The sequence below is a fragment of the Meleagris gallopavo genome, chromosome 1 (genome assembly GCF_905368555.1).
Source record: "Meleagris gallopavo chromosome 1, MGAL_WU_HG_1.1, whole genome shotgun sequence".
NCBI classification, from domain to species: Eukaryota; Metazoa; Chordata; class Aves; order Galliformes; family Phasianidae; genus Meleagris; species Meleagris gallopavo.
In genome coordinates, this window is record NC_139404.1 from 15800486 (window position 1) to 15824089 (window position 23604).

Genomic DNA, 23604 nt, shown 5'->3' on the forward strand with positions numbered 1-23604 from the left:
CATTTCAGATTACTACACATTGCTACACGGAGTTGCTTTTACAATCGTCCTTTAGCATCTCTCTTTGAGATGCTCCTCTTCTGCTGAAGTTTGCAAAGATAGAGTGCAACTTCTCAGGATTATGTCTTCTGAAGAGCAATAAACCTTTTATTCTGTCTGCCAGCCATAAATATTCAGCTTCTGGTAATCTATCCAGGCCTTTATTGCCAGCTTCTCTCTGCAGTTAAAGTACACATGACCGGGCAATGCTTTCCAGAAAAAAAAACAACAACAACAACCAAAGACCTTGCCATATCTGTATTTTGTTTTCCTATTGCTTATTTTTCTTTTACAAACTTTTTCGCATTTTCTTATTTTCATCCTTTCCAGGATTTGGTCCCTCTTTTTTTTTTTTTTTTTTTTTTTAATATAAATTTGCATCACCTCTGTTATTCCTTCAGTACTTTTCCTTTATAGATTATCAGTTTTTTTTTTTTTTCCTTGTTGTACACTATGAAAATCTTTATATGCAAACCAAACAAATCAACCCTACACTTTAGGTGAAACAGATGCAAGTTCTTCTCATGCAAGAGTCTTAAAGAAGCACACACCTTTTGAAGACAACCTCTTGTTGGTAAGTCAATATGTGCTTGCTAGGAACTATTTCTAAACAGCGGGAAAATGAATGAAAAAATTGTTAATCCTCTCATAGCAGAGCATCTGACAGGTCTAAAAGCAGACCAAACGCCCCATCTCCTTTAAAGCAATGGGACTGGTCACACGTTAATTGAGAATATGCATAAGCCCTGACAAGATGCATGCTGCATGCACATCAGTGGGTGAGACAAGCCTGGGGAAACTGCTGCTACATTGTGCTTTCATTGTGCATTCATTTGCTAGAAATTAAATACCAGCTAGAATCTACTGAATGTACTTCACTATCTGCTAAAAAATTGAAATAAGCAATGTGACTAATAAGAAGGATAAAATCCTATTATTCATATTAAGGCGGGAGTTCTAAGGAAACAGCAAGACAGAAGTGTTGGGAGAAATTTCTGATTCTATATACATAACATCTTTGTGTTCATGAATGTAAGAGTGATATGGTGACATTCCTGCAAACACTAACTTCTTGCATAACTTCAAAAGTGAAATCTGTAAAGTGCTGAAAAGCCTACTCTTACTGTGCCTACCGTGCACATATAAAGAATGTGTTTTACTTCTTAGTAGGAAGTGTGCTATATCAATAATTTCTGCAATTAAAGTCTGAAAAGCACCTTTTTGGCATATAGTAGGTATTAATTTAGTATAATATGTAGTCCCTGCTTCTTACAATGGCAGTTGTCTTTGACATTTTGTAGTTTACAGTTTTTCAAAGCCAGTAACTCCAAATACTTACAACCAAGATTTTCCTTCCTCTTCAATCTTTAGTTTCTCTTAATAGGATTAAATAGTTCTAGGGGCAATCCGGCCTCAGGAGCTGCTTTTCTTCACTCTCAGTATTGCCTGCACTCACGCTGCCTATAAAGTAGTGGTCAATGCTAATGAAAGCTTACAAATTACTTCTCTGCCGCTTTAACCCACCCACATCCATTACAGCACGTGCATTTTCTTTGAAAGGCAAAAATCTCACAACAGATATTTTCTTTCAAATCAATTTGTAAAAAGAAGAAAACCACAGTATCGCTGTACAACATAATTTTATTATTTTTTTTGTGAACTCCTTTAGCCTCATAAAACAGAGCACATTTTCTAATCTTGAAGCCAGCAAGATTGGGAAATAAGAAACAAAACAGGGAATCAAACTTGGTTTTCCCATACGTGATTTTCATTCCGAGACTACATTCAGAGGGAAAAATATTAGAATTAAAATGAAAGCATATACTACTTCCACAGCTCTCTTCTTAAAAATGAAGTGGATGTCATACAACTCACCTTCACTAGTACAATATGCTACAAGTAGAATTATTCAATTCAACTATGCAGCTTTCCTATTTTCTAAGATATTTATTTAATGTTGCAATACCTTCAGTATTAACTTAACACTTTGTTACAATACTACTGAATGATCTTTTCCTCCTTCTTTTCTGGCAGTTCTCTTTCAGAATGGAGGCCTTCCCAGTGGCCTTTTCTTTGGAAACACCAGGCGCAGTTTCAGACATGACAAGTACTCAAAGCACTTCAACATCACAACCAGATTAATCTACCATTTTTTAAGTAACAGTCTCATGCCTTACTAGCAAACTAATGGAAAAAAGCTGGTTAGCATTTCCGCTGTTCTCACAAATGAGAAATTGATCTGGATAGCTGTAACACTTCATCTATTGGTGAGTGGAGTTTACACTGTCACAACCTGGCCAAGAATTACAGTAATTTGAAATCTCGGTTCTTTAACATTATTCAGACATAGACCAAGCTAACTGTAGAACTTTTAAACAGCTTACACTTTCAAAAGGTATCTGCATTTGTATGACTGCATCATTTCATTTTCAATAGGGTTCTTCATTCAAAAGTACCATTTCCCTTGCTAAACATGGCTTTAAAAATACAGGATATTTAACATTTTATTGAAAAGTTAATTTACCCAATGTTTTTCAGACTCAATACATTATTGAGGAAAGTAAACAGTACTACTTTTGGAAAAGTATTCAAGTATCTCTCTGACATTTTATATAATGAAAAACAGATCCCAAACTTTTTATGACTGTACTTAAGTAATTATCACTCACAAACCTTTTTGGTTTTCTGTCATACGCGACAGTATGAATAATACTTGTAGCAACAATATAGCACAACTTCTGATATTACACAAAATTGGAATGTTTCAGCAGAAAAGAAAATAAATCAGCCATATAAAAGAAACTTCAAGTGCTTCAGTAATAAACTGACCAATCACCATGGCTTACACAGAGCAAATATACATGAAACCAGTAGAAGTTGAATGACAGAAATACCAATAAATATACATGAATAGAGAATAATTAGTTGTTCAGACACAACAAAAAAAAAAATTTGAGATGCAGTAAGCATTAACAAACAGAGGCTAAGTTCTGATCCTTACCAAACAGGAAGAAACCTGCTTGACAAGAGGAAAATTTTGCCCCAAGACTACACACTGGATGTATGTATGCCACAATACACAAATTCAAGTATAACTTAAATATCCGCTTCCTAGTCGTACTTGATAGTCTCAGGTATTTTCTATAAAAATAAGCACAGTGATTTGTGATTTATCAGATGCCAGTTTCTTCCTTTGACTTCACATCACACATTACTTTGCTTCCTATTTAGTTAAATAAAACATTTGTTTTAAAGACATTCAATCATCAAATAATATTTTCAAACTTAACATTCCAACATCTTACTTTGCAAAGACATTTTAACATATCTCATAGAATCTCCAAAGAATTGTGTACTGAAGAGGAAAGCTTTTCATATGTTAATTTTAACTATTTTTAGAAATGTAAAATTTGCTGGTGTTTTATAAAATATTTATATTCTCCCCTGCCTATGCTTTCCTGGTATCACACATCCCTATGAGTTGCTTGCAAGACATTTCAATGCAGTACACAGTATTTGGTATAATCCAAACAGTCATTAGATGCTTTATAATCCCAAACAGCAGCATGCAAGAAAGCACTTATAAATAGAATATATAGGAGAAGTTATGATCTGTCTACAGATGTGCTTTTGTTTTTAAAAATATTTCTAGACTGTTACTGTTATTACTTAAAGCCAGGAATGTGTATCTGAATTGCATTGATAAGTTGCAAGGTATTGTCAGAACTACAAAGGAAAGACTTAAAAAAAAAATAAATGCAAATGACAACACTGTTGTCCAGCACTTAAGCCACATGCAATACTTCACACTCCCAGGAGAACACATTCTCTCAGATACTGAAAATATCTTGTCTTTGTATCTTGGTTTGATGGCAATATAAAGTTCAATGTTTTATAACAATTACATATTATTGCAACACAACTGCTAAATCAGTTCTCTAAAAAAGCACAGTATTTTTCAGTTGTTGTGAATACATACACATACACCAATTCTCTCTTCTCTAACATAACTTAGATTACATTACTCCAAGACATATTTTAATGACTACAATGTAAAAAAAAAAAAGTGAAATAAAAAGTCTAAAATTATATTGAAACTATCACAAAAAAAAAATCCTAAAATTTTAAAATACTTGTCAATTTGACTAAAATGCAAATATACTCAATTTCCTTGAGCATTTTTTTCTTCTCCTCATCGGAGGAACAGTACTTATAGTAATTGTTCAATGCTACTGTGGCTGTAGGCAGCTTCATCTTTACTGTTTTCCTCAATTCCCCTTGCAAACAGTTTCATTAACTGGCAGTGAACCCTGAAAAAGATGGAAGTCAATTAATCATACTTAAAAAAAAAAAAAAAAAAAGGAAGAAATGATAATGTATATTTAGTTCTAATGATCTATGAATCTTGGGCACTTGAGCAAAGTTCCTAACTTCAGACTACAAAAACAGCCTTCATTCCCCATGCAATCTTTCCCTGCAAAGAAGGCTGGATGCTTTCACCCTTCCATCATTCCTGCTAGTGATTTATTCCACACATTAAGTTCCATGGGACATCAGGAGAAGCTGACCTTATACAATATACACTGTATACACCGAACAAACATAAATACAAATATTTAGTTTTGTATTTTTGTTTCTCTTTGACTTGAAACAAAGAAAAACATATTTTGTGCCATATTTTGTAAGATATTAGGTGTTAGGCGAGAACTAAGCAGGACTTTGGGGGTTGGGTTCTCTCTCCTTCTCTCAAAGAGATCATTTATGATAGATGGTTGAACTATTTACTGGAAAGGATCAAACCAGCAAAACCAGAAACAAATTAAGTTTATTATCAAAACACTCAAATATGCTATGTGGGGACATGTTTTGAGAATATCTTTATGAGCATAATTAAATCAGTGAAAAGGCTCAATACCTTTCATGGTACACACAGGGAAAAATTGATGCTCACCTCACTTCAATTGCTGAACTATCTAGAGTTTCTCCATCACAGTTCCAAGTGCTATTAGCAATATTGCAGCAGCAGGCTGGATGATCTCTGCAGAATTGGCCAAACCGTTTCTTTCCTATGTCTGTGACACTGCTTTCATTGTCTTCTGAAAGCTTTGATGTAAATTGAAAACTCTTCACCCGATAAACATCTACAAATGAGAAGTCAAACTACAAAGAAAAAATAATCAGAAAAGGCAATTACAATTATTTAAATATATTTGATGCGTAAAGCAACTCAGCATGTAGTATTCTGTATTCAGGAAACTCTGTCATTTCCAATTTTTTTTAGAGAAGATTACCTGAGGTATAGAATGACTTATCTTTTTTGATTTGTGCAGCTTTTTAAAACAAAAAACAAAACTGGAATCTTACTTTCCAATGATGTTCTTCAAGTAGCAGCAAACAGCCACTTTTTGGATAATGAAGTAAAAGGTTCTGAGATTAGAAGGGCATATAAGAACTATAAAAAAAAAACTACAAAAAATAGATTATAACGTGAAATCTAAGTCAAAAAGGTTTGGCTTGAATCCCTGTATCATCCTCAGGAATGGTTCAACTACAACTCTAAAGATGAGCATTTCTGAGCCTTATCATAGAATAATGAGGATAATCATAGAATAAGCAACGTTGGAAAAGACATCCGAGATTATCTTGCCCAACCATGTACCTACCACCAATATTTCCTTCATTAAACTATGTCCCTCAGTACCACATCTCCATTGCTTCTGAACATCTCCACAGATGGTGACTCCACCACCTCCCTGTTCCAATGCCTCACCACTCTTCCTGAGAAGAAATTTTTCCTAATACCCAACCTGAACCTCCCGTGGATCAATTTGAGGCGGTTCCTTTTAGCTACGTCAGAGAAGAGGCTGACCCCCAGCTCACCATAAGCCCCTTTCAGTCAGCTGTAGAGAGCAATAAGGTCTCCTGTGAGCCTCCTCTTCTCCAGATTGAACAATCCCAGTACCCTCAGCCACTCCCCAGAAGGCTTGTGCTCTGGACTCCTCACAGCTCCATTGCTCTTCTCTGGACACAATCCAGGGCCTCAATGTCTTCCTTTTAGTGAGGGACCCAAAACTGAAAACAGTACTCAAGCAGCGGCCGCACTAGTGCTGAGTACAGGAAGATGATCACCTCTCTGCTCCTGCTGGCAACACTATTTTTGATACAAGCCAGGATGCCATTGGCCTTCTTGATCACCTGGGCACACTGCTGGCTCATGTTTAGCCAAGCGTCAACAAACACTCTGAGGTCTATTTCTTCCACACAGTCTTCCAGCCACTCTGCCTTTAGCAAGCCTATAGCATTGCCTGGGGCTGTTGTGGCCAAAGTACAAGACCCAGCACTTGGTCTTGTAGAAATTCACTGGGCCTTACCCCAGTGATTCAGAATGCAGCTGAGAAGTGCAAAGCACTGCCTTGATCAAAGAATTCCAGAACAGTACAATTACATTACAGAAGTGGGTGTAGAGGAAGATAAGAGCAAAGAGAGATATTAAACACCAACAAAATAAAATAATTTCAGATAGAAATAAGTAGGATCAGTTTGAGACTAGTTTTATTTGATTTTTTTTTTTAATATATATATATATAAATGATCTGATTTAAAGATTCAAATGCATACTAAGTTAGGAAGAACTTTGACTCTTTCAAGAATAGAGAAGTACTGCAGTGAGGTCTTGACAGATTAGAGGGTTGGTCAATCACCTACTATATGAAGTTTAACAGGAGCAAATGCCAAGTTCTGCACCCAGGACAGGGCCAATCCTGAATATATGTACAGACTGGGAGCCAATAAGATGGAGAGCAGTCCCACAGAAAAGAATCCGGGGGTTCTAGTTGATGGCAAGTTGAATCTGAAGTAGCAGTGTGCCCTGGCAGCCAAAAGAGTTTAAGTATCATCCAAATATTAAATATATGGAAAAATGGTATAAGACAGCATAAGTGGAATTTAGTTAAAACGCTACGGCCCAAGACTTGGTTTTAGCTAAAGCGATTTTTGTGATGGCACACATATTCAGATTAAGTCACACAAAATGCATAAGCTTTTTCTTTTTTTTTAAATATTTTGTAGGTATACTTTTTTGTCATGTATAAATATCAGCATTCACACCTTAAAACTTATTCTGGAGAGTTCACTGCCAAAGGGAATACATACCTGGTCATGTTGGTTTGTATGTCTGACAAGATAACGTAGAAAATCAAATCTGGAGCATTTACGAACTAGAATGAGGTCAGCTGAACCATCTGCTAGATGAGCTGCTGGTGAAAGACCTTTTGGACTTCGTGGACAGGCACAGCTCATGTTTACTACATTGATGGCTAGAAATTTTCCTTTAATAACCTTCCATTCTTCTTCATCTTCTGAAACACATCAATAAACACATGGATATCGGATACTGTTTGATCTACACATGAGAACAGTAAGAAGCAATTCTTTATTGGCATGGTACAATATTTTACTAGCCATGTTTATGCACTGTCAATACGTATCTAAACAAAAAAAGACTCCTAGATTTCATATATTAACAGAAGAAGTTGCTTCCTCCCTTCACACACCATCATTATTTTCTAGTGCTGCTTATCATTTCTGAAATAGGCATATCAAATTCAAGATCGATGTTTTGGGGGTAAAATCACTAAGTTTCAGGCAAGGAAAAGAGACAGGCAGGTTATAACTCTTGCAGGTTAAAATGTTCAGGGGGATTTTTAATTTTATTCTTACTGTTCAACATGTTATTCTTAAGCAAGCAATGATGCAGAGATAGTGGCTTAGTGTCTGGTTTCCAACCCACTCCTCTTTCAGCCTCAATGCCACAAACTATATTGAAAAACAAACAAAGCCAAACTAAAACAAAAAAAAGATCAAAAGAGAGAAGATGACCCCGGGTTCAGGAAGGGCCAGCATGCAGCATATCAGCAGCCTGTTAAGGAACTTCTAAAAAAATGCCTGCAGATGAACAGTAGTAACAAAGATATTGCAAAAATATTCAGGGACTGCAGGGAAGAAAAAATGTTTTCAGTAATATAACACTGTTCTATTATATTAGACCTAAACTGACTTTAAACGTGTGATGAAGTAGATACTAACAGGAAGCAGAGGAAATTTCTGGAATGAAAACTGTTTATACTGGCACCGCTTCTTGTATAAGGATAAAAATAGATTAGAAAAGCCTTTGCATTTTTACATTAAACATGATTGCCTTCCTTACTACAATAAAAAAAAGCCATAAAGCAGCCATAACATTATGCTTCATCTCCAAATATAAGTGGGCTCAGATATATCAAATGAAAAACTCCACAGAACTAATGATCCTAGAATAGTCTATGGAGATGCACAGTTTGAAAACTGTAGTCCAAGTGTCACTGTAAATGATCGGGGTAAAAATTAAGGAACAGACAAGATAAAGTTTGTTTATGAAAGTTTGTTTAACCAATTTGATCGTCAAACCACAGCCAGCTAGTTTTTGAGCCATATTAACTAACTAATAGCAACTTAGAAATCTAATATTATTCAGTTGCTCATGTTGGGGTTAATTCATAATTAATTGTTCAAGGTGCTTCCTTGATGAGACAATAGATGACTTGAACATAGATATTTCATGTCCTGCAATTCCATTATTTTTTACTATCTTAGTTCTTAAATCTCACTATCTCATCTGTTATATTTACTTTACAGAGTCATTACCACCATCGCCTAGGTAAATGGTGGACCTAAATTCTATAATACATTTACTTTGAATTGACCTCTTCAAAGCTCTATACACCAGAAGAAAGAAGGAAAAAAAAATAACGTAGCTCATCTTTGTTCTTTCAACTTCTCTATCTTCTTGAACTTCTTTCTTTTTAATTATTTTTAAAAATTCTTTGAAACTTCTTGCCATCCCCCCTTTTTTAGTACTTAAAAAAATTCAACACCAGGAAAACCAGAGTAGGATTGTAATATGACAGAAGTCTTAAAGCAAACTAAAAAGAACTTCATATCTTTTTCCATCTAGTCTATCCTCCATATGTTCTGATAAACAAATCAGTAATAAAAGAAACGCAGCTTTGTTAGATTCAACATTTTTGCATCATTTGCCAGAGTGGTTTTAAGTATCGTTTGTGTTTGCTTTACTGCTGATCATTTTTTACGTGCTTTCAAAAAGGACATTACAGAGAGAAATCATTTAAATTAGTTTCAAAATGTGTATTTTAAGAGAAAAGAAAGACATAAATCAAACTACAGAATGACTTTGTTCAGGCTGCAGGCAAATGATGAGACCGTTCTGAGACTAAGGCAGTCAAAAAGAACATAAGAAAATACTGAAAACATGAGATATTGTGCAACCCAGCAGTTCTCAGTGTGAGAAAGTGAGAAAAGTTACAGACAGCATCATGCAGAATGTCTGAATTTCACAGGCGGTAAGGGGAGTTACTGGAAGGACTGTATAGAGAACTGAGGGAGACCACCTGTAGGGGAGCTGAATCTTGAAAAGCCAACAGCATCTACTTAATTGGATGACCTATGCAATACTGGTACAATCAGCAATATCAATCTGGGACACTGATGTAACAAAACTGGAAACAGTGAAATTCAGCTAGAAACAGCTGTTTATTTGGGAGAAGAAAAGGCTGGAGAAATCAAGAATAGTGAATTGTTCCTGTTCACTTACTACATGGAGAAGAGACTACACAGCAAAGAAAAGCAGCTACTGAAAGTAAAATTTAGAACAGTGTCCTACAAAATTATTTGCATGTCTCATGCTAAGCAGACGATAGCAGTCAATTGTTCAACTAATATATGTATTACACTTTCTTCAGCCCTTGCTCCTTTGCTGGATCAAAGCTATTAAAAACAAATATAATGAACAAAAAAAAACACCCAAAAAAAGAAAAAAGGCAATTTCTAACTACAATTATTTCCTCCTACTCATGAGATTTTCTTACTGAAAAGAATCTTGGTATCACATTTAATACCTAAAATGATATTATGTAAAGTGATTTCTTTTATTTATGCTTCAATTCAGTTATACAGGCTTTACAGGCTACCAGTGAATCTCTACAGCATGATGATACTCTTTGCAAACAAATGGCTAGAACCACACACAGAAACTGTGCAAAGTAATTGTGATTACAAGACAAACTAGGTCATAAGGACCAATTGTTGTGTTAAGAAAATTATAGTATTATGCACTGGGCTCTGCAAGAAAAAAAAGAGAGAGCATATACAAGCCCCCAGAGTAAGTTTGCTTGCTGTTTGAGAGGGGATATTCAAGAAGACAATCTGAGACCAGAGACTAAAGTCAGCCAATTGAAGTTCCATATTTTCTTTCTGCAAAGTCAGAAGTGCTTCCTACTAGTAGTAATTGGACATAAAGAGATAAGAAGACTACTGCATAGCATCCAGCATGTAAATTGTTGCTTTAACAAAACAAAGGAAAAGGTATGCCCATATGAAAGTGTAGACATAGGGCCTGGAATGAGAAGAGGATATATATAACGTAACATATATGTTACATAACATATATATGTATAACATAATGAGAGAAAGATGAGAAAAATCTCATTTAAATTAGATTTATTCCTCCATTTACTTACAAATAATTAAATTTGCTAGCTAGGCTATTATTATCCAAATTCACTGTCTCACATGTATTTAACAACTTAAAGAAGGTTGTCTTGTGCGTTAACAAACACTAAGCTGAATCCTCATCTATTCCAGAAGTTCTCTCACTGAACTTCTTTCTGTACTGACTCACAGTTTATCACTCAAATCCTACTCACAAAAGTAAGACAAAATCCCAGCTCACTGAACATATCTTTCTTAAGGAAGCCTAACACATCAAAATATGTAAGTAGTTAATACAATTTTATCAGAATTGTCTGAGGCTTGGGTGGAAGTGATGCCTTAACAAGCTCTTCACTTATCTTTTTTTAAACTTAAAAGAAACATCATTCTAGCAACCTGCAACGACAAACACACTTGAGCTGATATATACAGAAAAACAGTAAGTTCCATAATACTAAATCATTTTCCTTTTTATGATAAGTTACCTTCATGTTTGAATCCACACTTCTTGCGTTGTTCTGCCAGTTGTTGCTCACTTTCCTTGCAAACATAACATCTGAAAACAGAAATACTACTCAGTGCCAGAAAACAAAGATATTAGGTAAAGCACGAACTGAATAACTGTAAGAACTGTAAGAACTTCCCCCTCTATAAGATGAAGCATGGCACCAACCTTGATGTAGCATAAATCACGATAGTCCTGGAGACCCTACAGGTATTTAAATACATTGCTGAAGATTATTGGAGGTAAGCAATAACCTCACATAACCCCAGGTTCACACTCCTCCTCCTGAACTTCACAGTGTTCTTTCAACCATTTCTTCAGCCTGCCAAGGTCCATCTCAGCAGCAGCCTTGACATTCAACATACTGACCACTCCTCCAAACCTGCTACCATCCATAAAACCACTGTCAGTTCATTCTGTACCACCATCCCAAGTCTTAAATAAAGGTACTGCAAAGTACTGGCCTCACAATTGTTTTCTGAGGCACATCATTAGTAATTTGCTATATGTTGGACACAGCACTCAAAATCTTTCCATATAGCCTAACCAGTTTTCCATCTATCTACTAACGTAGTATACAGTTCATTGATTTAATTTTAAGAATACTACAGAAAACACTATCAAAGGCCTTGCTAAAATTAAGGTATTTAACACCGTTTCTCTCTCATCCACAGGCAAAGGAGGCATTTCCCCTATCTTTTGTCATTGGGTCTGCTGCACTACTAAGCACTAGGCCCACATTTCCTTCCACCTTTTTATGATCAACATCCATAAATAATCCCTTTCATGACATAATGCTCTTCATATCCCTCACTCATTTCAACTGTACCCATACTCTGTCTTTCCCAGTGGCATCCCTACATGTTGAGCCAATGTGTCTGTGCTCCTCTGAGGCAACCCGTTCCACCTCTAGTTTCTGTTTACTTCTCAGTTACATTTTGATTTTGGCCAGATCTTGCATTATCACACTGCTCTTTTTTCATGTTTATTCAAGTTTCTGCATATCAGAATGGTCTGTTCATGTACTACATACATCCTTAAAAACCAATGAACTCTTCTAGACCTCTTTATCCTCCACTGTTGCATGGGATCTTGCCAAGATTCCTGAATAAACCAACATCTGTTCTTCTGAAATTCAGGGCTGTAATTCTACATTTTGTCTTGCTTTTTTCTCTGGGGATTTTAACCTTTGTAATCTCACAGTCACTGCTGCCAAGTCTACCATCAACTGCCACATCCCCATCTTCATTTCCTCCAGCTGTCTAAAAGCATAAAATGGTTTGGGTCAGAAGGGACTTTAAAGTCCATTTCCAAACCACCTGCTGCAGTTGAGTTGTCACCCACTAGATAAGACTGCCTCAAGTCCAAAGAGTTCACATGCATACAGTACTCACGTGGGCAATCTTACCCTTTCTATGCAGTCTCAAGGAGACACTAGCTCTGCAATCATGCAGACACTAGCTATGAAATTATAACTTCTCATTTCACACAACATACTACATGTGTTTGTGCTGAGGTACTTGAAATAGACTCCCAGTCAGGTTGATATGATGGGGGGGAAGCTCTTACTCTCCAGTGTAGTTTCTATACACTTTCTCAGTACCTATTATGGCCTTTTCTTCTCTCCAAAATATAGAAAGCCTCAGCACACCTATAATCTGACCCTCCTTACAAGGCTAGCCATTCTGTTTGCAGAGGTTGCTCCAACTTGACAGATGGGTGCCACTCCTCCACAAAATTTATGTTTTATAAAGAATGTTCTTTAGTCATAAAAAAACATCAGTCAGGTTTGCAGGTGGTTTCCTCTGTCTCCTGTAGGAAGCAGTCTTCAGTGACTATCACACACTTCACTCATTCCTTGCACTGAAGGATTTGGGCTCCTGTCTCTGGAAAGATATTTTCAATCTACTGTTAATCTTCTCAGTTGCTAGATAGCTTGCTCATCTCTATACTTTCATGGCAATTCAGTGTTTTACCAAAACACACCTTTTACAGGTGAGGCCACTGTTGCCCATAAACCCAGGTTCAGGGAGACACATCAGGCACTCTTCCATACCGAGACCTGGATGACAGTTTTCTCCATCTGGAGCACCCCTAGCATCAAGGCACCTGATGTGTCAGAACTGTAGCTCTAGCTAGTTCCTGGAGACCAGGTACTGTATTCCATGTAGTTTCACAGTTTCTGACTCCTCTGTACCCTGCTGCGCTGTTAGCTACTGTGACAATTGCTATATCTCTGTTAGCTGCAATCATATATCAAGAATAATAAATAATAACACGTAACTTGAAGCAAGAGAACGCAAAGAGAAAGGAAGAAAAGTGAGAAGATTGTTAGACCCCTTGACTGAATAAACAAGTGAAGAATATCACACTAAATTTTCAGAGGGTAATATTCTACAAAAAAAAGACTAAATAGACAGCAGTTTATTAAATGATCTATTCTCACAATAAGTTGTTGTCACGAGACCGAAACATTAATAAAATTGTTAGTTCGAATTACAGTGTGAACATTTGAAAATTAATTATTCCCATTTTCAGAAACTTTGAGGCATCCAAAGTTGGCATTCATTAGCAGTAATAAAGTATAGTGCCCTCAGTATCTTTTTAACAGCATGCTGTTAAGCTTTGTTTAATCTAAAACTGGGAGTGAGAGGACACTAACAAAAAATTACTTTTTTTTTTTTCTAACCTGAAAAAATATGGTATTCCCTTTAATGAGTAAATTTTTTTTTTAAAAAGCACATCTCTTCAGAGCAAGTGTTTTGATATTAAATAACAACATTGCCGTAACCTCAATTTACATACATTTACAAACAGTATCCAGAGATAAACAGTAGCCTACCCTGTTCTGCAGCTATCTTTATCTCGTGGAGATCCCAGTGTGTGTTTTGCTGGTTGAAAAGAAATTGTTCCTTCATAGTAATGATGAGAAAGAAAAGTCTTGACGCCTACATAAAAGAGGTATTAAGCAGCATTAAGCCTTTACAAAGCCACATTGCAAACACCTCTGCTTACATCCTTTGATTGTTGTTCTCCTTCCTTCTCTAAGGACCACAAAAAATAGCTTTTCTCCCCAAGCTCGCAGCTTTTTGTGTTCTGATGTCTTAGACTGGAAAAGGACATATTCTTCTCTCCCTCACAAAGACTTTAACGTTTCCATGCAGGGCTCTTACTCTGACTGATGTCTTTAGAAGACAACTGAAAATTTTAGTCATATCGTAAATCAAAAAAGTCAAAAATACTTTCCGGTAGTATAAGATTTGCCCAAATATTAGTTACCTGGGCTAAATCACTAAGCTCTGTCCATAAAGCTGAAAGATACAAGCAGTTCATGAGCTGATGTCCAGAACAGAAGAGACCCTCTTTCCAACTAAGAAAGTCAAAATGATTAACACCAAAAAGATATTAATTTTGGGCAGCAATCACTAGGCGAGAGGTGATACAGTGCTAAAGTGCTAGCAATTTTACTACTAAAGAAGATAATCAAATTTTAGTTAGATTTGCTTTCAACATCATTCATGACAGTTCAAAATTTTTTGTTTCTTTATAAGATCATAAAATATGAAAGTACTAGTTACAAGTTAATCTGCTAACTGTGCTATTTTGTCAAATTCATACTTCAATAAAAGCAAACTCTTAACGGTATTCCTCAAGTTACACACTTTTACAGAACACAGTATCATAGAACAGCTTGGGCTGCAAGGAACCTTGAAGATCATTTAGTTCCAAGCCCCTGCCATGGCAGGGACGCTTCCCACCAAACCAGGTTGCCTGGAACCCCATCCAACCTGGTCTTGAATGCCACAAGAGATGTGGTATCCACAACTTCTTTGGGCAATTTGTTTCAGTGCCTCTGAGTCAAAAATTTTCTTCTGATATATTATCTAAATCTCTCCTCTTTTACTTTAAAACCATTCCTCCTTTTCCTGTCATTAAGAGACTATGCAAAAACTTGGTCTCCATCTTGTTTATAAACTCCTTTTAAGCAGTGGAAAGCCCCACTGAGGACTCGTCTCCCTGGAGCCTTCTCTCCCCCAGCACAAAGAAGCTCAAATCCCTCGGGCTTTCTTCTTGGAAAGGTGCTCTGAGCATCCTTGTGGCTCTCCTCTGGGCCTGCTCCAACAGCTCTGCATCTAGAGTCCCAGGCCTGGATGCAGCACTCCAGGTGGGGCCTTACAAGGAGAAAGCAGAAGGGGACAATCACCTTCCTCACCCTGCTGGCCACTCCTCTTTCAGTGCAGCCTAGAATACGGTTGGCCTTCTGAGACAACATGATTCAATGTAATTGGCATCACAAGAAATTTAAAACCAAGTTCCTTACATTTATAAGGTTCAGAGAAGCTTGGTTCAGGGAAGGGATATCAGCTGCTCCAATATGCTTACATAAGAACATAATAATTATTCAAGTTACCTGAATAGTCATATCTCATCGGACCCATCCACCGTTTCTTTTCACTGTCTTTCAAAACGTCTCCATAAAAACCGTAACCCAACAATGATACAGCATACTTCAAAAATGTGTTGTTATGATGCACAGATGAGACATCCAAAGGCTGACAGTCACCTACAAAGGTAAGTGCAAGGTTCTATTAAGGCTGCTTTTGTTTCAAGATGCAAATGTGATAATAGCTTCAATATTACAGACTTTTAAAATAAAAAACCCGTAACCTATATTTATACACATCGTGTACACTTTTTTTAGTACTTGCATAAGAAGAAAATATTTTTGGACAACTGATTTCTTTTAATATTTAAAAACCATTTAGTACTAAGTGAAAAGAATGGCCAGTATTCTAGAAATACACAAAGATGACTTTACACTCATGCAGTGTAGGAGTGGGAGGGTGTATCATACAAGAAGTCAAAGCAACATCTGTAGATCTACTGAATACTAGGTCCTGTATTTCATAATAACAAGAGGACTCTGATGTCCGTGTAGTGGAAGTTTTGGGAGTGGTTTGATGTAGTTTTCTATTGCCTTGTATTCTACTTATTTTAAAAAGTTTGACAGTATGTTGTTTAACTCTATGCCCATTGTCTCTCATCCTTTCAGCACAGATCACTGTGAAGTCCTTTCCACATAATTAAGAAACACACATAGAAATTTAAATACCTATATTTACATGCCCGTTTAATAGTCCAGTTAAAATATTGTGATGCTAAGTACATATTGGAAACAGCTCTTCAATCCTAGTCAAGTGGTGCTAAACTCCAGACGTGCTGTACAATTTTAACCATAAGTAAGCAGAGAAGCACATCTGTAAGTCTTTGCAACAACGGCTCCTAAGATTGCAACTGTTATGCAATCAGTAAGCAGGTGAAGTAACAATCATCTGGAAATCCCATCCTTATACAACATGCTTATAACTGACTATCTTGTACAATTTTTCAAACAAAGTATAAAGAACTACATGACTATGATTCTTCATTATGTGGCTGATAGGACTGACATCACTAGTCACAATACAGTGAATGCACAAGCTATCTCCACCTCTTTTAATCCCAATACAATTCGGGGACTGTATTACTTGAGGACTTTAACAGTGGCAGTGTCAGTATCTCCACTTACTGATGGTAACGTATCAAACAAGTATTTACAGACAACTATTCGTCTTCCTCCCTACCTTCTTCTCGACTATACGATTTTCAGATTACAAAGTGGCAATTATAAGCAATTCCAGTCAAACAGAAGTCACACTTGTAACCTAGCATGAAAGTATTAAATTGCACAAGATTACTTACACAAATAATGTTTTCTAAAATGTATAAGCTACTCATGATAGCTTTCTTTAAGAGAGATTTATCATCCAATAATTTACACTGTTTATTCTATTTTTCTGCTATTTTAATATCATGCTAGAGAGCACGATAGTATTTTCATAGCAAACAGTGAACTGTGACCACTCACCTATAATAATATGAAGAGCTGATGTTACTGGATCAGAAATACCAACAGTTGAATAGCATACACAATCTGTTGAGCCTGAAAAATGAAGACCAAGAAATTACTTTATATCTTTTCAAAGCAAGCACTATTGGTATGGTACTCCAAATAAAAGCTTTATGTTATTGCAGCCTGCCTGTTTGTATTTCATGGAACAAAGTAAATACATACAAAAATTATGATTTATATTGGAACAGTAACTTTCTTCCTGCAGAAAATAGAACCTATTTGCTCTTGTACAAAGGCCCTCCAGTATGTATGAAATTAATGTACAGCAGTTAGTGAAGGAAAATCAGAAGATTAAGGGACGTTGTTACAGCTTTTGCATTAGTTATGGAAGGGAATGGAGAAAGGTGTATGCTGATCTCAAGAAGAGATACCAGTCTCCCACTTTCTGGGGCGTGCTCTAAGTCCCAGGCTGTCAACATCCCCGCCTTCCTCCAGTGCATCTTAAAAACACAAACCTGTGTGTTGTTCAATTATTTGAAAGTTAATATTTGCTTTCAGGAGTTGATTTACTGATAGGAGAGCAAACTAGACAGAAATACGCTTTTACAGTCTTCAGCAAAATATCTAAAAGCATAAAAATCTAAGATTTAGGTTTCACCTGCATTCTGTTTTTTCTAACTACTTCAGACCACTCCTCACTCAGTATGCCCACTCAGTACTATTAGCTGCCACATAGAGCTAGACAACACTCTCTCAAGCCCTGTAACAACTATCTAAGAGCCTACTGGAGAGTTCTGAATTCTATTCTGCAGCAAGCACTTGGAAGTCAGTGTCAGATGTACCAATGCATATAATTTGTTACAGCACATGACTCCAAATCTATCTTGTAGTTTTTCTACTGACTTTCCACAAAAGAAATTCCCTGAAAGAGAAGGCTGGGAACACGAAAACAAAAACTTACTTCGTTTACATATCTAATCTTAGATTTGCTACTGATTCACAACCAGATAGAGAGCACTTGATTTCTAAATTGAAGTAAAATAGAAAATTAGAAATGGAAGAATGACCAATCACTGTTTAAAAATTCACTTATGATTCTTTCTCGCTTTGAAAGCAATGAGAACATGTACCATCATGAATGGGAACACCAAAAAAATCCTCTGCCTCTGACTCATTTCTCAGTTAACGGACATCATTTCCCCTATCAGTTATGTGCACAAGAAGCTTCTATCAAGCAAACATTATGCAGAAGGCAGCCACTGCGAGCAAGGAGCAGCTCCAGGAGCCAGTTAAAAAAAAAGCAGAGCTGCAGAACAAAAGAAACACTGTGATTAAGATCTCCTTCCTCGAAGATGGAGGTTTGTGATGCTGCAAGTGTACCATTGCAAGCATATGTAGCTGAAGAGGAAACAACTGCAATTTCTTTCAATATCACATTAGATAAGATACACAGAAAATGTTACTTGTGCCTCATATTGTCATCTATACTCATTAATTCCACTAAAGCAAAAAATAAAACTAATTACTTTTAAAAAGATACAAATAAACAAAAAAAAGAGCCACAAGAAGATATAAGCCGTTCTTATTCTGCTCAACGTACAAGCCTAGTACTTTGAATCATAGAATTGCTCAGGTTGGAAAAGACCTTCAAGATCATCAAGTCCAATCTCAACCTAGCCAGTTATCCAGCCTTTCAACTTTCTTCAAGCTGTATTCTGCTATGAGGATTACCCTGAAGTCCCATTCAGCATCTTGAATCATTTGAAGGGCCCTAGAAAATAAGACATCTGCAAAGTACTGCCAGTTACAACACAGGATTGACAGGTTCCTCTGACTGTAGTGATTAGGCACTTCCTGATTATAACATGAATTCAGGCATCCACCAAACATGCAGACAGTCAAGCATAATAATCAAGATCTGAAAATCGATTCCACTTTGGAACTTCTCCTAAGAAGATTAATCCTGTTACCTAAACAACAGCAGCCACCAGTGTTGAAGTGCTACACATGACTCTGCTTGGCTTCCAACTGCTCCTGTAGTACACTAGACATAGGGGATTAATACATTTCAGAGGGCACTACGCCACTGTAGATAAACAGCTGAATCCCAGACTAAATACCTAAAGCACCTCAGCTACAGGAAGTTCTCATCCCAAACATTTTAATACTAAGAATCTACTGAGAATGGTGTGCAGAGGACAGAGCAACTCTTTAGCCTTAGCTTAGCTGGTCCATGACAAAATGGGTCTAATTGCTTTGAATCTTTATCACATATCATGTATGTCTCATTAATCCATTTTCCCCAGAGTATTTATTAGGAGGGTTTATATAGCCACACAACTGCTATACAGGCAAATTCTTCTATGTTCTATCCTCCTACAAATTTAAAACATTTAACATATTAATGATATAAAAATGAATCAAGTTAACTTTTGTTTAACTGTAAGGAGAAGTGATTAATATGTATTTATTTAGATAAGACAGCTTGTAACTCATACTCTCCATGAAACATTTCTGGTAAAGCCAAGAAGGTAAGAGTCTGCATTACAGAAGATGCAGTGGAGTTAAATAACCAGATTTGTAACCAGACAGCCCCTTTCCACCGTATGTACATGAAAATATCATCTAACAATTGTGAGCAGACAAATTGTCCGGACCAGTGAATCACAGAATGGCTTGGGTTGGAAAGGACCTCAAGGATCATCAAGCTCCAACATTTCCCGCCAAGGCAGGGCCACCAACCTCCACGTTTAATACTAGACCAGGCTGCCCAGGGCCCCATTCAGCCTGGCCTTGAACACTTCCAGGGACGGGGCATCCACAACCTCTCTGGGCAGCCTGTTCCAGCACCTCACCACTCTCTCTGTAAAGAACTTCCCCCTGACATCCGACCTAAATCTTCCCTCCTCCAAGGTGCTCAGACACCACTTAACAAGCTTTAGATCAGTCACAGAACTACCACAGTGATGAGTAAAAACACGGCATTCTTACTTTTGTATGGAAGAATTCGTGCCATAAGATTCTATGGATAAAAATCAACAATTAACAGCTGAAATAAATGAGAGAAAAGCAAAGTATTCAAACTAATCTTTTGAAAAAATGATCAAGACTACTAACTTACCAGTAATTTGCTCAAAACAAAACACATGCTGCTGGGGCTACGACTATTCATTTTTACACTTTCATTGACAGAAATGTGAACAAATCCCAAAGAACTGTAAGACTAAGTACTAAACTAAGCAGATGACAGAAGTAACAGTCAGATGCTGACCCTTTGGTAAGTAATGAATTTAGTAATAAAATAGAAACACTCATTGCTTCATGCAGGATGCCCACACAAACTGGTCACAAGGAAGGCACTTATACAGCACTGGCAGGATTCTCAAAGAAAAATTAGCACGGTAACAGTATTTTGCACTGCAAATAAACAGCTTTAGTGTGGTTCCTGTAAATTGTTCTTAAGTCACCCTAATAATAAAATCTTAAGTGAATCACTTTAAAGGCAGAGTAGCAGCGTATTCCTGGTTAAGTGGCTTGGTGTTTTGAAATACCTAGAAGGTGACTTTTCTGGGAAGTGATTTTCAAATGATGAGGACCTGACATGTTCAAAAGTAAGCAAAGATACTGTTGTTGGGAGACATAAATGATCTGGGCATTCAGAAACCAAGAAACCAATTTCACATCTCTGAAATAACAGGCTGGCTTAAACAGAAACACCTCCAAAGGATCTGAGACTTTTTTTTTTTCGTCTGTACGTTTTATTTTTGGTAGATAATCACTTCACCAGAGGTTAAATATCACAGCACAACAAAAATAACAATAATGGCAAGTTTAAAAGATGAAATTTATCTCATCTGACTTGTCCTCACAGCAGTCCCAGCATGTTCAGTGTAGTATTTAGCTCTGCCATTTCCACAAGTATAACTGATTTAGAATTACAAAGGTGCAACATAAAACACTGGACTTCAGCTTCCAAATTGAATGTATTCAACCTTGAAATGAGATGCTAACTAAACTGCAAAGATCATTAAATATTACAAACATTGTAACAGGGAAGGCTGTGGATACACCGGAATCTTTAAAAAAATTTTTACAGCCCAGAGGACAGTAGTATAGGGATCCAGTCACACTCCATGATTTTATTTCTATCTGCTTTAGAAACTTGTGAATGAATCCCCCACCATTTTTCATGCAAGAAGCCTTTTTTAGCAGTTTTTAGCATTACTTTGCACAGTTACACATCAATATGCTGATTACATTCAGCACATACGCCTTAATCCTAGACATTAGGTCATACCCTTGACTGAAGGGAAAACAAGAAAAAACTGGATATGCTAGAAGCTTCAATTATGACAGCAATTAACATATTGTTTCTGCATGTTATACAATCCTCCCTAGCACTTGGAAGATTCTTCCTCTGCTCCCAGGGTAGGCCATCAGCTTCCATAAGGAGTGAAACCACATTAGTATTATGCCTTAACACAGAGTGCAGCAAGATTTTTTTACCTGCTGAGATCACAAAGGCATTTAATCTGATCTCTTTTACTAGAGGAGCTTCCAACAGCAGATGATGGCTTTGTCTCCTTTTTCTATGCTAGGTTTAGTTTTTAAAAAAAAGAAAAAAAAAAAAGAATTACTCTGGCTTATTCTAGAGCGTATAATTTTAAAAGTAAAAATCTGGACAAAACCTCAATGTCACATTTAAAACATAAAAGGTTCTCTCTGACTTTAAGTTTTATGTAAGCATACTATCAATCACTCTGGATATACTGAAAAACCACAGCTGAATTTGCTTTAAGGCTAGCTGGTACTAGCAGGAAATAGTAAGTAAAGAGAAGTTTCTGTATGCACACTGCCTTTTAGTTACCACACAACAGTGTGGAACTGTCTGGTTGCTACAACTTCTGAGTACTTTCAACAGGAGATACAGTCAACTTGCAGATTTAAAAAATGGCTAATTTTTATTGATATTTATTTTGAAATTAAAAAAGATATTTGAATAGAAGCCTTTATTCATGTAAACTAAAATACAAGTTATTTCATAAAAATACACAAGAAATCATAAAACAACTTTATTTTTCTTAAACAAAAGACATAATATAAAGGAATCAAAACAGTTCATTGCCAGCTATCCTAAAAGGGCCAAGCAAAGGCTTTATTCAGACAGAAATGTCTAACAAGAACTATTAAATTTTAAGAAGTTAACAGAGAATGGGATTTTGCCTATGAAATAAAGCTAATTCCTCAAAAAAAGATCAGAGATTTTGCATTAAAACACTTTAACATTTGTTGCATTTGTAGTTTCAAGCCTTCAATTAATTGCCAGTCTCTGAGCAAAGATCAAGTCTGCTGAATTGAGTGCTAGTTCCAATACAGTCTCTACACAACAAAAGCACAGCAATATGTCATGTTAATACAGCAAACCCACTGAGATGCTGTCACCTTACCCGAGGCTCCTGTCAATACTGAATAAACTACACAAAATAAACTAGACTTTAGAACTTAATCTCTGGGTTACGTTCGCCTTCAATATCCACTGACATATTCTCAAGGTTTGAAGAAAACGTTGGTTGTAATGAACTGAAAAAGCACTATGGATGAAGCTTTCCTCTATTTATGATTTGCACTGCATTACCCCTTTTCACTTTTTATTTTAGGACTGTCAGTTTAGCTAGAAAAACAAAACCAAAACCAAAACCCAAAGAAATACAACTACCTCTTTTTAAGGATTTCATTTATCTGGCAACAAACTCTACTTTCTTTGGGAACAAAGGATCTGCTGGAGTCAATACATGCTCAGAGCTTCATCACCTCAAGTAAAGCACGCTGCCTGCCAGCAGTCACATAAGCAGCACCGAAGACAGCTTCACTAGAAGTTTCAGCAGAAGCTGGAAAAAAAAAAATCATGCTGCCATCCCAAGCACACTGCATTGAACAGCCTTGGTTATTTCATACACAATTTCAGGTCTCTACAATAGCTGTGTATGTTAAGAAAGGGTGAAGATTTGTTCAGTGAGTTTGATAAACAGACCAAATTCATATTCCTATAACAATCTTCTTGTATTTTCATTAACAAAGCATTTTAAATACTGCACAATATAAACTGATCAAGACATGAATTATCTTCACTGCTTCTAAAATCCAAAAACTAATTAACAGAACTTCAAGCTTCCTTATACACCACTGTAAAGAATAACGACTTGAAAATGTTTGAGCCTTAGCACTGATTACATGGCTGTACCTCATGCTAGTTTGGGAACGCAGCATGTAGCATGCATTCAGACAGCAAACAGCTACAACACACAACAATATTCACAAAAGCACTAAAGCACATCTGAGAAGAAAATAACTTGATACATGTTAGCAATACTAAATCCTCAGTGAAGCTCATACTTTTTGGTTGCAACTGGAAAAAAGAACAACACATGAAGATACTGTTGAAAAAGCAAGGTTAATCTTTCAGTTTTATGATGCTTCTAGTTCATTCTCCTTTCCTATGGGCAAAGAAATAACTTTCAATAATAATGTTCTCTTTTTTCTAAATGTCTACTTACGTCAAGTAATATCACCAAGAACCAAATTTTTCTGAAACCAAATCATATAAGCAAAAACTCTTAATCTA

The 23604-nt window shown here is 36.4% G+C and overlaps 1 protein-coding gene across 3 annotated transcripts in view; it reads right to left on the reverse strand.

The window, feature by feature from the left end:
- Positions 1–1662: 1662 nt before the first annotated feature.
- CERK (ceramide kinase) overlaps positions 1663–23604 on the reverse strand; it is a 43312-nt gene continuing 21370 nt past the window's right edge. For 2 of the 3 annotated variants that reach the window (XM_085217734.1, XM_085217743.1), the window contains exons 7-13: positions 16998–17072; positions 15501–15653; positions 13932–14037; positions 11070–11140; positions 7192–7397; positions 4991–5199; positions 1663–4349 (exon numbers count right to left, since the gene is read on the reverse strand). In XM_085217734.1, the coding sequence (XP_085073860.1) occupies positions 4250–4349; positions 4991–5199; positions 7192–7397; positions 11070–11140; positions 13932–14037; positions 15501–15653; positions 16998–17072 (920 nt within the window). In that variant the 3' untranslated portion in view covers positions 1663–4249. The remainder of the gene's footprint in view (positions 4350–4990; positions 5200–7191; positions 7398–11069; positions 11141–13931; positions 14038–15500; positions 15654–16997; positions 17073–23604) is intronic. The other variant, XM_085217738.1, reaches the window with a different exon arrangement.